Source organism: Kryptolebias marmoratus, linkage group LG19 (assembly GCF_001649575.2).
Source record: "Kryptolebias marmoratus isolate JLee-2015 linkage group LG19, ASM164957v2, whole genome shotgun sequence".
NCBI classification, from domain to species: domain Eukaryota; kingdom Metazoa; phylum Chordata; class Actinopteri; order Cyprinodontiformes; family Rivulidae; genus Kryptolebias; species Kryptolebias marmoratus.
Genome location: NC_051448.1, coordinates 24,005,635 through 24,021,131, shown reverse-complemented (window position 1 = coordinate 24,021,131; position 15,497 = coordinate 24,005,635). Strand labels below are relative to the sequence as shown.

Below are 15,497 nucleotides of genomic sequence, written 5' to 3'. Positions count from 1 at the left end.
TTTTAGTTTATTGGTTTGTGTTTAGTTTCTGTTTTCGTGTTTTTCACTTTCTCATTCCTCAGTCTATTTCTCTCTCTGCATTCCTGCCACGCCCACTTACACCTGTCAAAGTCTGCTAATCATGTCACCTGTCCCCACTTACCTGATTATCCTCAGCACTTTAAAACCCGGTCATTTCTGTCTATACTCCGCTGGTCCATTGTCGTTGTTTGCCTGTCGTTTTTCCGTCTCTTCATGGTTCTGTTGCTCTGTGCTTTTGCTCCATTTGTCTTTTTGTTTTGCTGCCACGTCAGCTGTTTGTTTTCATTTTGTTTCTTTAGTTTAATAAATTAGTTTCTGTTCCTTTAATAATGAGTCTGCGTTCTGGGTTCGCCTTCGTCTCCACCGTTCCTGACACTTAGCTAAGTAAAAACAGAGTGATTGAAATTGATAACTGGATATATTTTATTAATTGTCTTTTTTTTTTGTCTGAAAATTTAAAGGGACACATTTGGACTTCATTTGATCTGCGTTGTTCAGTTTCCTTGAACTAAACAAGTTCCTCTTGAATAAACTAATGAAACAATGCACCACAGCATTATGTTAACCTCTGGTCAAAGTAACAGTAAACTGTCTTTAGTCACACAGATACACTGTATTGCCAAAAGTATTCACTCACCCATCCAAATGACTGAATTCAGGTGTTCCAATCACTTCCATGGCCACAGGTGTATAAAATCAGGCACCTAGGCACGCAGACCGTTTCTACAAACATTTGTGAAAGAATGGGTCGCTCTCAAGAGCTCAGTGAATTCTAGCATGGTACTGTGATAGGATGCCACCTGTGCAAGAAGTCCAGTCCTGAAATTTCCTCCACAGTCAACTGTTAGTGGTATTATAACAACGTGGAAACGATTGGGAATGACAACAACTCAGCCATGAAGTGGTAGGCCACGTGAAATCACAGAGTGTGTTCAGTGCATACTGAAAACTCATAGTGAACAGAGGTCACCAATATTCTGGAGAGTCAATAGCTACAGACCTCCAAACTTCATGTGGCCTTCAGATTAGCTCAAGAACAGTGTGTAGAGAACTTGACTGGCCAGCACAGAGTCCTGACCTCAACCTGATAAAACACCTTTGGGATGAATTAGAGCAGAGACTGTGAGCCAGGCCTTCTCATCCAACAACAGTGTTTGAACTCACAAATGAGCTTCTGGAAGAATGGTCAAAAATAGGGCTGGGTTTAAAAAATCAATTAATTGATTTGAATCGATTTTCCTTTGAATGGCCCAGTATTGATTCATATAACCCCTTAAATTGAACCTTTTAATATGTCTTTTTGCCATAATGCAATGTGACTTCTCGCGTGAAGCAAGATCTTGTCACGCCGCGAGTAGTAGTAGAGTAACTATTTAAGGTCCACTCTGCCTATTTGTATCCAAATAGCTTATGCATCACTTAACGGATTTTATTGAAACTTTCCGAAAGTAATCATTGGATGTACAGATTAACATTTTAAAGCCAACCCAATTCATGAAGGTCAGCATAGCCCCTTGACATCAGAAAACTCCAAAATGGCTATAAGTCAGTCAGTTTTACAGATATTCTGCAAAGATTTGGTGTGGTGGTAGTAGGCGAGACAACCAGATGCTGTAAGTGCTAATCAATGTTGAAGATTTTTATTTAAAACTTCAGCATCAACTGTTGGAGTTAAACCTGTTTGTCTTTTAGAAAAATTTGTGAACCACTTGATATATTTTGATGAAACTTCCGCTGGAGATACATCTACCACTGATTAACTTTTGGAGTCAGTCCGATACAAGATGGCTGATATTCTGAGTTTTAAACTATGTGGCAGGCGATATGCAAAGCTAGGCCTTTTAATTTAATTTTCTTTTTACATTTTATTTAAATGCTTTGTATGTATTATGCAATTTCTGTGTATTTTATAGTAAAGTACATTATGATTTTTAAGTGTGAAGGTGTTTTAAATCAACTTTACGAACTTACTAAGTCTCTGTTTTGTGTTGGTTAATGCGCGCGGCGCGTGCACGTCAGAGTAAGTCCAGAAAGAGTGCACAGATGCAGCTAATGTGTCTGCTGATGAAGAAGACTTACATTCCTGCTGACCAGCGCTTTGTTCTGCTTCTGAATCTCCGTGAGTCCACAGCCAGAATCAGGGTTACACCCAGGACCAGGATGTGCAGGAACCTGCCAGAGCACGGCATGATGTTCGGTAAAAGTCTCTGAGCGGGCTGTCTGAGACCTGCGCTTCCTGAGGCGGGGCTCTGAGACCACTACCATCCCTTCCTCAGAGCTCGGAAACTGGGCTGAACAAGTGCAGCACACACCGGCAGCTTTCCACGGACAGACGGCGTGATGAAGCCTGAGGATGAAGCCTCCGATTGGTCCTTAGACTTAGGAAAGGCGGGCTCTGATTGGTCCTTAGCCTCAGGAGGGGCGGGCTCACCTGTCTCCTCATAAGTCCTGAGGTTGAGGCTTTGCTGGAAGTAAAGTTGTCCTTAGTTTATAGGTGTGGTTCACATATATGGAGCTAAATCAGGAACATAATATTTGTCCATTTGAATAATAAAAAATAAAAATAATAGAAAATGTGGAAGTGGACAAAACCAAGCTTTCACTTGAACAGCATTTAATCATACGAAGAGCAGCAGTTCTGCATATATAATCTAAATGTTGTGGAATATAAGGCCTTGTATTTATTCTCCCAGGCTTTATTTTATGTTTGATTATTATATCTTTATCATTTGTGTTTATCACCATTTTATGTTTAGTCACCATTTTAAAACCTTTAACAAGTAGTTGTTTAGTTTATCTGGAAAGAGAGGTATGTGCTAGAAGCCCTGGATTTGAGCCACGGTGCCAGGCATGAAGGGGGAAGAAGTTGCCCTTTGACCTCCAGAGAAGAGAGACACCCTCTGACGGAGGGGAGAATGCTAAGCATTAAAACCAGAAAACATCTTTGTTTCCTCAGACAATCTTGGGGTCCTTTTGGTTGCAAAACTTTGAGGTGATGTGTCTTTTCACATTTCATTGATTGTCTCCCAGGTGCACTTGTGTAATAATTTGATGATTTTCTCTCTGCTTTTGGTAAAATAAATCTTAAATTTAAGGTATTGTCTCCTGACGGTCATTTCCATCAAGAACCCGGGTGAGGTGAAGGAGTAGGAGAACAGGTGAAAATCCTTACCTCAACAAAAAGGAAATACTAAAACTAGAAATTGGCTTCACTCCTTTTGTAGCCCAGCTGATAAAGCGGCGAGCCGGGTGGGCGGAGCTCGCAGCGTCTAAGCCGAAAACCCCGTTCAGTCAGGCACCTCGCCAAGAGGGTCCACATATTAATAACCCCTAAGTTGAAGCCAGAGCAGTTACAGCGTCTCCACAGGATGGTAACAGTATCAATTTTAGGTCAAGCTTCCATGTAAACAAACGAGACTTTGCTCTTTTGAAAACAAAACACACCTCAGATATTTTCATTCCAGTAGTTCTTACCTTGCTGCTGTGTTAAAATATTCATTTTTCTGATAAGTTCAGATCTAATTAGTTATTTCATACTTGAGAAAAAGGTATGTAATGTTATTGTTGTGTGCTGGAGCAGGCAGGGCTTAAAACCCCACATCCCTAGTGAGCAGACTCTGGGTCCAAAAATACAAGAAGACAGCTTCCATAAACCTTGTCCAGCTTGGTCTAGTATTATAATACACGTGGCATGCCTATGAACTAATACATTTATGAACTGATAGCAACAAAACCAAGCTGTTAAGCTGCCAAGGTCAAAATGTGATGAATAAAGTCAGCCAATCTGCTGAATATGACACTTCATCATTTATTTAACAGTCATTTTAGAAGTAATGTTCTGTTTAATAGTTATCATTAGTTAGTACCTTATCAGCTGCACCATCAGTCAAAGAACACGGTATGGAGAAAGAGGCAGAACTTTTCATCCATGTTAGACTAATGACTAAACCAAACAAGTGCCAGTTTTTTAACATTATGGTTTTTCCTCTCTCTACACAACAACAATTACAAAATGTTCAAAATTTTATTAGCAAATAAACTAAAAAAAGTCTTTATAGATGACTCTAAACATTGTTTTATGTCCTGTACTTATTAAAAATAAGATTGGCCTTTGATAATTGTGACAACCTTAAATCAATATCAGATAACAGTTTTATTTTAACCCTCTCAAGGCAGGCGTTGCAACAACATATCTGATTTTTCCTGTTACTAAAACTTAATTTGAGCCTGAGAGGGTTAATATTTCATATTCTGAAGGGACATGTCCAGAGTGTCCCCCGCCTTTCACACAACGAAGGCTATAAATATGCATCAGCTCCAAACGACCAGGAAACGAGAAGCAAGTAAAGAAAATGGATGGATGGATGGATTTTCATAAGGCATTTAACTCTAGAACCTGAGTTTCCTATTAAGACCTACAGCTCTCAACTTATTTGGTTTTAGAGAACATAAAAAAATCACTTTGCAACTTACATGTCTTTGGAAAGTGTTTAATTAATCTGCCTCATAAAAGATTTATAAAAGAGGCAATATGTCGGAGATGTCTGGTGTCTCTTTCCCAATTTATGCAAACTTTGAAAATGGTATGTTTGAGTCAACTAGCTGATGATACAATGCTGTTTTTACAAGACATATGTCAAATTAATGTTAGTACATGAATGTATGCATGCTGAGCATGGATAGTCCGTGTTCATGCCGATGGTGCCGAATGAGGCTGAATGTAACATATTCAAATCTTTTGTAGACCTGGAGTTTTTATTAAGATGCAATTATTATGAAACAGAAAAGCTTCCTGTAAACAGTCACGTTTATGCTAGACAATGATGTACAAACAGAATGTCTTCCCTCATTTTTGCCCATGGCTGTGTGTGTTTGTGTCTGTCAGCAAAATATCTCATGATAGATTTTAATGAAACTCGAATTTATCTCTAATCAGATGTACATCTACAGCTGATTAACCTTTGAAGTCAACCTAATTCAAGATGGCTGCCACAGCAAACTGACATAAGGAAACACAAGAATGGCAACCACTCATTTCAGATTTGCAAATATTGTGCTGAAATTTAGTGTGGTTGTAGCTGAGGACCATCTTCAATGAATACTCTAAGCAAGATTACATGTAAGCCTTCACATTACTGCATGAGATTCCACATATTATTATGTTCAAGCTTTGACCAAAACAACAACTTTTTTATTTCTCACTGTACAATTATCTTAGTGGAAACTTTGGCATGAATTTGAATTGTACACAGAGTATTGTAATGGCAGAATTTACTATTTACACCTGTTGTTTATAAGTCCTGATTATATTATGACTTCTATTCCAAGTCCCATGGGTTCTCACAGAATGACCTTGTTTACAGGAATGATGTTGAATTTTCTCCTCGTGGGAACCAGACTGACTTGTTTTTTCCTACCTCCTCCTTCTGGTCCAGTATTTCAATATCTTTAATAAAAGCACCTGTGTTGACTTGGGGGACCAGAGCTTGGATTTGTAGCTTCCCCATTCGGATCTGGAACTCTGATGGTAATTCTTAATTGTTTTTAATGCTCTCTATATTTTGTGCACAACATATAAATAAATCTGTTTGAGTAATTTCATCTAACAGTGCCTGGAAGTTATTTTGCTGCCACAACAGTATGCATGGATAATGACGCTCAGCTAATACCAAGATTAGTCAATAGCTGTAAAATCAGCTGAGTTACTTCATAGCCATTTTAGCGTTGGCTCACATCAATTAGTTGCAGTGGCCATCTTGAATTGGTTTGGCTCTAAAAATTCATCAGATGTAAGTGTTCATCCAGTGATTACTTTCTGAGAGTTTTAACCCTCTCAAGGCAGGCATTGCAACAACATATCTAATTTTTCCTGTAACTAAAACTTAATTTGAGTGGTTCATATGACAAAAACAAGCAACAACATTGTCCTCCACCTTCGCCTTTTGGCATTGGGCAAAAATTAAATATAATATGATATATAATATCCTACAGCATGCAGCTCCACAAGCTTGGTTCTGAGTTTGAACCATGACATTGTTCATGTTCTAGAAAAGCAACCTAAAAGCAGACAGAAAACAGGTATTTAAAATAATCTGATTTATTTTTTTTGTTTGTATCCTTAACAACAAGTAATAACAACAATTGGCACAATCACTGAAGGGTATATTGCAGAGAATCTGAGAATAAAATATAATATTAAAAAAAAGAAAACTAATGGTCTGAGGTGATGTCTGGACACAGGTAGAGACTTGCTTGTCTTCAACAGGATGGATGTCCTCAGGGATGCTAACAAAGACATGAAATGGCAGAGAAATGGAGGCAGAGTGAAGGAGGAAAGAGGCATATTGGTCAACTCAAACCCTGCTGGAGTCAAATGTGAAATAGAATTTAACATACAGCTGCAGATTTGGAAGACATCTTGTTTGAGGTGTAGCGAGATACTCATCTCACAAGATGAGATGGGATTCTGGCTCGACAAGACAAGGTTGTATTATATATAGGCTATATATAAAAGCTTTGCCATAAACTCATCTGCATGGCATCTCTCCACTCTGATTTCTTCTTTCAGACCTTATAATGGAGCTTCTAACTTCTCAATAAAGCTGTGACCTTTGAACTCAGGGGGGTCCGAATCATTTTCACAAGGGGCCAAATTAAAAACCTGATCAAGGGCCAACTGTTTTTTCAACATTTTCTTGAAGAAAAAAAAGGCATTTTTCAGGCTTCTTTTCAAAATATTCACACAAAAATTAACTATTTTTTCTCATCAGTCAGAACAAACCGAGTTTATTGGAATGTTTTTAAATAAATGACTAAAAAAATGCTATTGTATTCCTTTGTATTCATTTTTGACTAGCTTCTAATTTTCCATTTCACTGCAGCCAACCAAAACAGCTAAAAAAAACCCTCAATAAAAATTCAAACAGCTGCCAACATTTCACCTTAAAATTACAGAAGGTAACACAAAAAATATCATGGATAAAATGAAATTCAGACACGCTGTAGCTGTGGTGTAGCTCTGACAAGTGTTTCTCTGAGAGGACAGAGTGAAACTCCTATGTGTTTTAGTTATTTATTTTTTCATCAGATGTTCCTGACCCTGAACACAGAATTGATAAAACATCTTGTATGGCGAGGGAACAGTAATGTATGGGAATTTGTATTACCTCCACCTCAAAGATGGTTTGACTCTTCCTATCAACGCAGACAAATCAATAAGAAGTTGGAACTTTTTCTCAGCTTAAAAGTTGACAAATCACCATGTGAGCTGAGCTCTAATGCTTGGTTCACACAGGCATGCTGCCTTTCTAAAACAATCTTTTGGAAATGCAGAAAAACACCTAAAATGCCTCAGTAACTATGCCAGGCCTGCCTGTGGTGCTACAACGCTGCCGCGAAAATACGCCTCAAACAAAAAAGACAACATGGAGCAGACGCTAGATTGTAAACGCAAGAAGAAAAAGATGAGAATGAAGAAGACAGGAGCAAAAAATTCTTTTTATAGACTGAGAACTAAGTAGAATTTCTACTTTGTGTCACATCAAAGTCGGTCCAAATCTGTGGACAAAATGAACAATTTCAGGCAGTCTCCAAAGAGAAGGCTGGGTAAATTATATACAAGTGTTAGTATTTTAAAACATTTCTCATTTCTTATGTTTTTAAAAGTATACTTGATGTATATTACTTTTTTCTGCAATGTTTGCTTAGGTATTGTTGACAGTTAAATAAAGTGATAATAAGGTTGAAATGATAAAAAAAAAACCTTTCCATATTCACAAAACACCATTCCTGTGTGGCTGCGTGTTCCTATTCAGGGTCATGGGGAATGGTACCTACCTCCAGCTGGGGGGGCGGGACACATGTAGACAGGCCACCAGTCCATCCCAGGGTCAACACAGAATCAAATTCAAAGCCTAGCATTCCTTGAAGTAATGCATATCACCCACCTCCTTTCATGCCAGAGTTTTAGACTAAGATGATTTTATGTTGAGAGATGACAGAGTTGTAGTTACGTCGGTCAAAAGGTGTAACTGACTTTTATAATCTAATGCAATATTCCTAGATCTCGCTGAGGTGTTAGGGTTCTGAGTGCATGTTGGTAAGCGAACACACCAAAGTTTAGGTCAATATCGGTAAATTCAGCTGAGTTCTAGACATTGCTGTGGTGGCCATCTTGAATGGAGTTGACTCCAAAAGGTTTTAAATGTACATCTAATGATTACTTTCTGAGAGTTTCATTAAAATCTGTCCTGTTCATTATATACTTTGGTAACAATCATTATCGCCTCCAGGAGATAATAACCATCAACACCTAGTCAGTTTAGAATCACTACATGCATGTTTTGGGTCTGTGAGAGGAAACCCGAGAATCCGGAGAAAACCCACACAGGCAGAAGGCGAACATTCAAACTCCTCACAGAGAGAACCATGGTGGATCTTAAAGCATACAACCTTCTTTCTCTGAGGTAACAGCACTGCACTCCACCTAAATGTCTTATTTACACTCATTTGAGCCAGTTGTCCTTTGGTATAGATGATGATTTTAAAAATCTTAAAAGATACTCATTGCAATGTTATGAAGACCAGTAAAAAATATTCATAAAGTAAGAAAAAAAATCTGCACAGATTTTTGAATTATTGATGGTTTATACATCTTTAAATTAAAATTTTTTAAGCAAAATTAGCAAATGGCTGTCAACTACCATGTGTTGTTTACCTACAGAAACAGGCGAAGTGACTGGAAATAGGTCAACAGTGGCAAAGTTCACAGAAAAGCCATTTGGGGATGGAGAAGTCTGATAGTTTTGATACAAGGATCTATAATTACCATCAAATTTGTTGACTAAAGTATGCAGATAAAAAGATTAAGTTGAACTGTGAAACACACCAGTATAGTAGAAGTTTAGCAAAAGCTGTGTTTGAAAGCTTGTCTGATTCCGCCATATTTGTTTACATAAACAGACGACAGCCAGTTTACCGTAGGTCAAACACGTGACTAAAACTTCTACGTTTTTGAGTTCACTGAGTGCTTTGATTACATGAAGCGTGGACCCACATTAATTAATTGCAAATTAATATATCTGGAAAAATACTGGACTGAACTCTTTTAAACAGCACCATTTAATATAGTTCAGAAAAACATTTGTTATGTTGGATTTCACACTTTGCAATGAGTACATTTAAATTACTAATGTTACAAAGTTACCTAACATCCCTGCAGTGGTGCTTTTAAACACTAAGTACATCACAGCAGCAAACACTGCATGTTTTTGTTAATGAAGATGAGGGATTAATTTAAAAACAAAATCAAAAGCCTAGCATTCCTTGAAAGGAATGCAAATCACCAGCAGCTTGCCATGCAGAGTTTTTGACTAAGATCATCTTATGAGTTGAAATGAATTGTAGCCGTTTTGGTCAAACTGTAAAACATAATAATAATATTAATATTATTATTCATGTTATAGCACTCAGATGATGTATTGTGAAAGACTCTCAGCTGCCTACACATCAAATTTTAGCATAATATCTGTAAAATTGACAGAGTTATAGTCATTTTTGTGTTAGCTAAAGTAGATTAGTTGTAACAGCCATCCTAAATCGGGTAGACTAAATTTTAATCAGTTGTAGATGTGGAGCCAATGATTATTTAATGAAAGTTTCATTATATCTGTCCAGTCGTTCTTGAGATATTTGTCTGATAGGCAGACAGAGTTGACTACAAAAAGTTAATGGGAATTTCCAAAGATTTTGAACATTGTGTTAGAATATGTTGGAATATGTGCTGGGAATTGGGAATCAGTCTCAGCTACTACCACACCAGATTTTAGGTCAATATCTGTAAGATAGAGAATGAGTTAGAGTTATCTTTGTGCTTATTAGGGTCAGTTGGCTGTGGTGGCCATCTTGAATCAAGTTGATTCCAAAGGTTAATCAGTTGTAGAGGCACATTTAATGATTATTTTCTAAAAGTTTCATTAGAATTCATCCAGAGGTGAGGTTTTTGCTAACAGACAGACACAGAGATGGCCAAAAACATCATGGCTCTGCCTTCACCCTTTGGTGGCAGGTGATAAATATATCTGTTATTTACTGTTGCTTACACATACACACACACACACCTCTAAACAGATCAAAGTGGTTCAGACTCAGTCTTGGTGGTGGATGTAAAGTTATTCATTAACCGGTTCACTGCTTCCCCCTCTTTAAGGAAAATAAAAGTCCTGAATTAACAAGTTGATCTTATTGTAGAATAAAGACTCTGCAGTTTGATGAATCAGCATCTGTGTCGGCAAGGGATTAAGACCCATCAAGTTATTGAAGTTCATGTAGATAATTCTGCAGGAAATCATTCATTAGAAATTAAAAAAAAATATATTGATAAGAACAAGTTAAAGGAAGACGTGGTGTGTGTGGTTACTGATCAGGAACAACCTAAAAACTGAAGTAACTAATTAAAAGCCACCGTCAGTGCGGTGCCTCCTCTCAGCATGGCACTCTGCCTCAGCTGCTCACAGTTCTACAAGGATTGCAGCAGCAGCAGGAGATGTCACAAGTCGTAGTTAAACTTGTACTCGTTGGCCGAATAAATCCGGCGGAAAATGAGGACAGCTAGAGCCAGAGTGAGCACCATGATGAGGACCGCCGAGCCCGCATGGCTTTGGTTCTGAGGGTGGTGTGGAGCTGGGCCAAACAAAGCTCTGCTGGCTGCCGGCTCCCTGGCTGCTCTCTGCGCCGGTGGGCCGTGTTGCTGTGCGCGGCGTTGGCGGGGGCTGAGGGGCTCGCTGGAGCTGCTGTTGGTGGGGGTCTGGGATCCCTCTGCTCCTGTTGCTAGAGATGCCTCTACCTGAGGAAGACAAAAATCTCTGAATTGAAATGTAAAAACTTAAACAAAATATCCAAGAAACCATTTTGTAATCAGAAACTATGTATTTCAGCTGTGGTGCCTTAAGTTCCTATCTCAGACATGCTGCACTTCTGATTTTTGCTGGAATCACTGAAGAAAGCAACAAGTATTTTAAACACACAAGAGTTGAGGTTACAGTTGATACAGAGACTTCAACTGCTAGAATGTTAAACTCTAACAGGTGAAGTCAATTTAAAGTAGACTAGACCTAAAACAAATCCCTTCTCTTCATCAACAGAAACACACAGTGTTTGCTGCCGTGTTGTACTCAAGCTTTGGGAGCACCGCTGCACAGATGTTAGGTATGTTTGTAACAGTGAATAATTTAAAGGTACTCACTGCAAAATAAGAAATCAAACATAAAAAGGTTACTCTGAACTGTATCAAATAGTGCTGTTTGAAGGAGTTTACTCTAATAGAGATATTGGTATATTGGTATTGATATTGGTATTGATATTGGTTCAGTTATCAGTTATTGTTCAGTCATACAGGACTTTATCCACCTCTAAATTTCCCTAATGCCCATCAAATTCAGTAATGACCTGCCTGTCATTCTTTAGCAGCTATATATTAAAGCAAAAAAATATCTTTTGAATTAATTTTTTTTGGTACACCTAATTATATGATCCCTTTCCCTCTCAACAAATTTGAGCATATCGGTCACCTCCCAAAGGTTTTCATGTAATGTATACTGTGTACATGCCCTTAGTTAAAGTACACAGTATAGTGTTCTCTAATGAAGCGTTTAAGTTATAAGACATACATCCAATAAATATCTCCACTAAATCAATCAAAGATATTCCTGAACATTTGTTGTGGTATCTGTCAACAGAAATTATGACTTATTGAAATGATCAAACAAGGTCTTAAATATTACAGAAACATTGCTGTTGCCATTTACAAAAACATAAAGTGTTTTGATGATGATGAATGGTTTATTTTGATATTTGATAGGGACAGATACAATTAACATAGATCAAGACAATCAGATGCCTGCATCACAGTGTTTATAGTCTTGGCTAATTTGCAACACCTGTCCCTAGAAGGACCTTTAACAAAAATAAATAAATAAAAAAACAATATAAATCAACAGTACATACAATAAGATGATAAGGAGATATAAAACAATATATTAAAACAACTAAATCAAAATAATTACAGTATTTAAAAACGAGTACAGTTCTGGTTCATTTTTTGCCAATTCTTAAGCCTTGAAGTGAAAATTTTACAGTCAGTTATGGTCTTAAAACCAGATGGTAGTGAGTTCCAAAGCTTACAACTCTTAACAGAGAAGGCTGTCTGTCCAAAGGTTGTCCTGCAAAATGGTGTTTTACAGTCACGAATTATGGTGCTAATAGTCACTCTTTTAGTTTGAATATAATAATAAGTGTAACGATAGTGATGTGACTGGGGACCTAACCCTGACTTCACACATGTAAGACAGATGTTTTAACCATTGTCCCAACAGAAACATGTTAGGTACTTCACTTATCTATGCTAGCTTTCCTGTTTTTTTTGTGATAAATGTCAGTTCCAACTCTGATCCTTTATCTGGGCTTTGGATCAACATAAGAGAAACTCAAAGTTATTTCAGTAAAGTGATTTATTACCCAGTTTGCCCTATTTTTTACGTGGAAAAATAGGGCAAACTGGGTGTAGATGGCATCACTTACCTGTTCAGCTTGAAGACTTTCAGGAACTTTTTGCTCAGTGGATGTGGAGGTGTCTCCCTGTGGGACCAACGAAGAACCTCCACTTGTACTGGCCTGTGTGGATAAGCTGGATTCTGCCTGCATTGACACACACACATTTGAATTGAGCATTAGCTGCCAACTTATCCCCAGATCTATTTCTTTAAATAAATATTTATCAAGACAAACATGTGACCAAGCAAAACAATTCGAAGATGATTTATTTTTATTGCCTTTTCTGTATCTGGCAACATGTATTTGCATGTCTGAAGTTACTCCCAGTGACTAAAAAAAAAAAGAAGAATCCCAGCAGAGCCACTTTAATAAATAACATATGAGGAAAATGCTTGAAAGATGTATTGATTTAAAATGTTGCTGGCAGACTACAGGTGAGGGAAATGTAAAGTATGAAAGAATTACTATTTATTTCACCTGAAGAAAAAACCTACTAACAGTAGGAGGTAGAGACTAGCCAGGGACAAGGATTGCAAATTAGCCACTGGCTAGACATCATTTATGCAACACATCAGTAATATGTTACTTTAACTTGTTACAATGTTCTGATTGCATTGTCCCTGACAGTTAAAAAAAACACACAAGAAAGTAATCAATAAAACAAGAACTGTACATTATTCATCATTATTAGATGAGAACAAGAACAACTGTGTGAACACCTGGACAGAAATCATCTGTTTGAGGAGTTTCAGTCAGGGTTTAGAGCTTATCATAGCACAAAATAGCACTAGTGAAAGTTACTAATGATTTTCTAATGGCCTCAGACCTGTGTCCATACTTGTCCTGGTAGATCCCCAGTGCTGCATTTGAAACAGTTGATCACAATATTCTATTACAGAGGCTTAGACATGATATTGAGCTCACATGAACAGTTCTAAAATGTTTTAAATCATTTATTTGATAGATTCCAGTTTGTTAATGTTAACAATGAACCTTCCTCATACACCAAAGTTTATCATGGAGTTCATCAGGGTTCAGTGCTTGGACTATACTCTTTACTTTATATATGCTTCAATTAGGGAAAGTTATTATACAGCATTAGATAAATATTCTAATGTTATGCTGATGATACTCAGTTATATTTATCCATAAAACCCGATTAATCCAATCAGTTACTTAGATTACAAACATGTCTTCAAGACATAAAAACCTGGATGACTCTTAATTTTCTGTTTTTAGACTCCGACAAGACAGAGGTTGTGGTTGTCTTATTCCTGTCCTCTCAGCCTCCAGCTGGTTCAGGCAGATTTTTGACCATTCTGAGGCTGGCTCTGGTTCTGCTAGAGGTTTCTGCCTGTTAACAAGAAATCAATTCTTTCCACTGTCACCTTGCTCAAGATGGGGAATCATACCAAAGTAAAAATTTATTGCAATCTGTTGTTTTCTTAGATAGACTCATATTTACTATATGGTAGTTTGTAATATACTGTTTCTGACTGTTTTATATTATAACTGGATGGAATTGTTTATACTTGAACTGGATTTATGATTTGAATATGATATTTTTTCATAGTACCTTGAGATGATGAGTTGTGAATTGGTGGTATAAAAATAAACTGCACTAATTTGAATTGAATTAAAGTGAATGACCTGTAAATCAAGTGTAGCATGTCACTGCTGGAGCATTTACCTTGAAGTTGATTTGCTGAGCTAGTTTTTTAGCCCTGTGATCTTCAGCACTGAGATTGCTGTTGGCAGTCAGAGGCAGGAGAGCAGAGCGCATCAAACAGTCACAACTTTCACAACAAAAATCCTGGGATCTGAAAGAAAACCGGTAGGAAACAATGTGAAGCTATCATCTCACAAGAGGAACTATTAATGCTACAATTCAGACACTCAAACACCTTCATTTTCAAAAAAGTCAGTTGTTCATCTATCCATTTTCTACAATTGTTTTGTCCTAATCAGAGTTGCAGGGAACTGTTACCTATCTCCAGCAGTCAATAGGCAAGAGGTGGGATACACCTGAAGGTTGGCACAGTGGTTACATCACACAACTTTGGTACAGGAAAATAAGGGGTTCAGGGTTTGTGTTGGTCAGTAAGAATTACTCCACTTTGTTCCCTTTAGCAGCTTTATTTCGCCATGCACAACTACAACTGATTCACCTACACCGCCCCACACACGGGGTAAAAAGGACATCACAGTGCCCCCTAGTGGACTGGTGTGCAATATAACCAAGAACTGTAACAATCTCCCTCTCTTCTTAAAAAAAAAATAATAATAATAAATAATAAATAAAAAAATAATATAAATAAAACAATAAAACAAACAAACAAAAATAAAACAAAGATTACTCATGGCAAAACAGTTGGACTGGTGTGCAATATAACCAAAAGAACTGTAACTTTAAAAAAAATAATAAACAAAGATTACCCTAGGCAAAACAGTTGTTTAAACATTTTTAGAACAGTTTCAATGAGATGGGAACATAAAATAACCGTGAATAAATCTACTGAACAGTCCACCGCCCCAACACTTTTGCTTTTTGTGAGACACCCTCTGCATTTCTGAATGTTAGTATTTCACCTGTCTTTATGCTGATGTTTCCAGTGCGCTGTCTCCCTGCCTCTGCATTTTCAGGAAAAAGCAAAGGATCACCCTCAGGATTTGCTGCATAATTGTCTCCTCCCACCTCTTCATTGATGTCCACTGCAAGTTGTCTTTGTTTGTGCTCCTCATCGTAGGTGATCTGGGGTTCTTCTTGCTCATGAGGAACTTTTCTCAATCTGAGTTGGTGCACCCTGACACAGGTGCCTCCATGTCTGACAAAAACTACTGCACCATCTTGACCAATGACCACTCCTGGTCCTTTCCATTCTGGACAGTCCACTCGTTTGTAAAAAACTTTATCTCCGGTTTCATAT

The 15,497-nt window shown here is 37.6% G+C and overlaps 2 protein-coding genes across 3 annotated transcripts in view; both read right to left on the bottom strand.

The window, feature by feature from the left end:
- The window catches only part of LOC108248740 (gamma-aminobutyric acid receptor subunit rho-2-like), a 41,647-nt gene extending 39,284 nt beyond the window's left edge, over positions 1 to 2,363 (bottom strand). For both annotated transcript variants that reach the window (XM_017437710.3, XM_017437711.3), the window contains exon 1: positions 2,101 to 2,363. In XM_017437710.3, coding sequence (XP_017293199.1) covers positions 2,101 to 2,210 — 110 coding nt within the window. In that variant the 5' untranslated portion in view covers positions 2,211 to 2,363. The remainder of the gene's footprint in view (positions 1 to 2,100) is intronic.
- A 6,760-nt stretch (positions 2,364 to 9,123) lies between these two features.
- ube2j1 (ubiquitin-conjugating enzyme E2, J1) overlaps positions 9,124 to 15,497 on the bottom strand; it is a 55,171-nt gene continuing 48,797 nt past the window's right edge. Inside the window, exons 6-8 of the mRNA XM_017437716.3 lie at positions 14,261 to 14,390; positions 12,598 to 12,714; positions 9,124 to 10,864 (exon numbers count right to left, since the gene is read on the bottom strand). Of these exons, the coding sequence (XP_017293205.1) occupies positions 10,568 to 10,864; positions 12,598 to 12,714; positions 14,261 to 14,390 (544 nt within the window). The 3' untranslated portion in view covers positions 9,124 to 10,567. The remainder of the gene's footprint in view (positions 10,865 to 12,597; positions 12,715 to 14,260; positions 14,391 to 15,497) is intronic.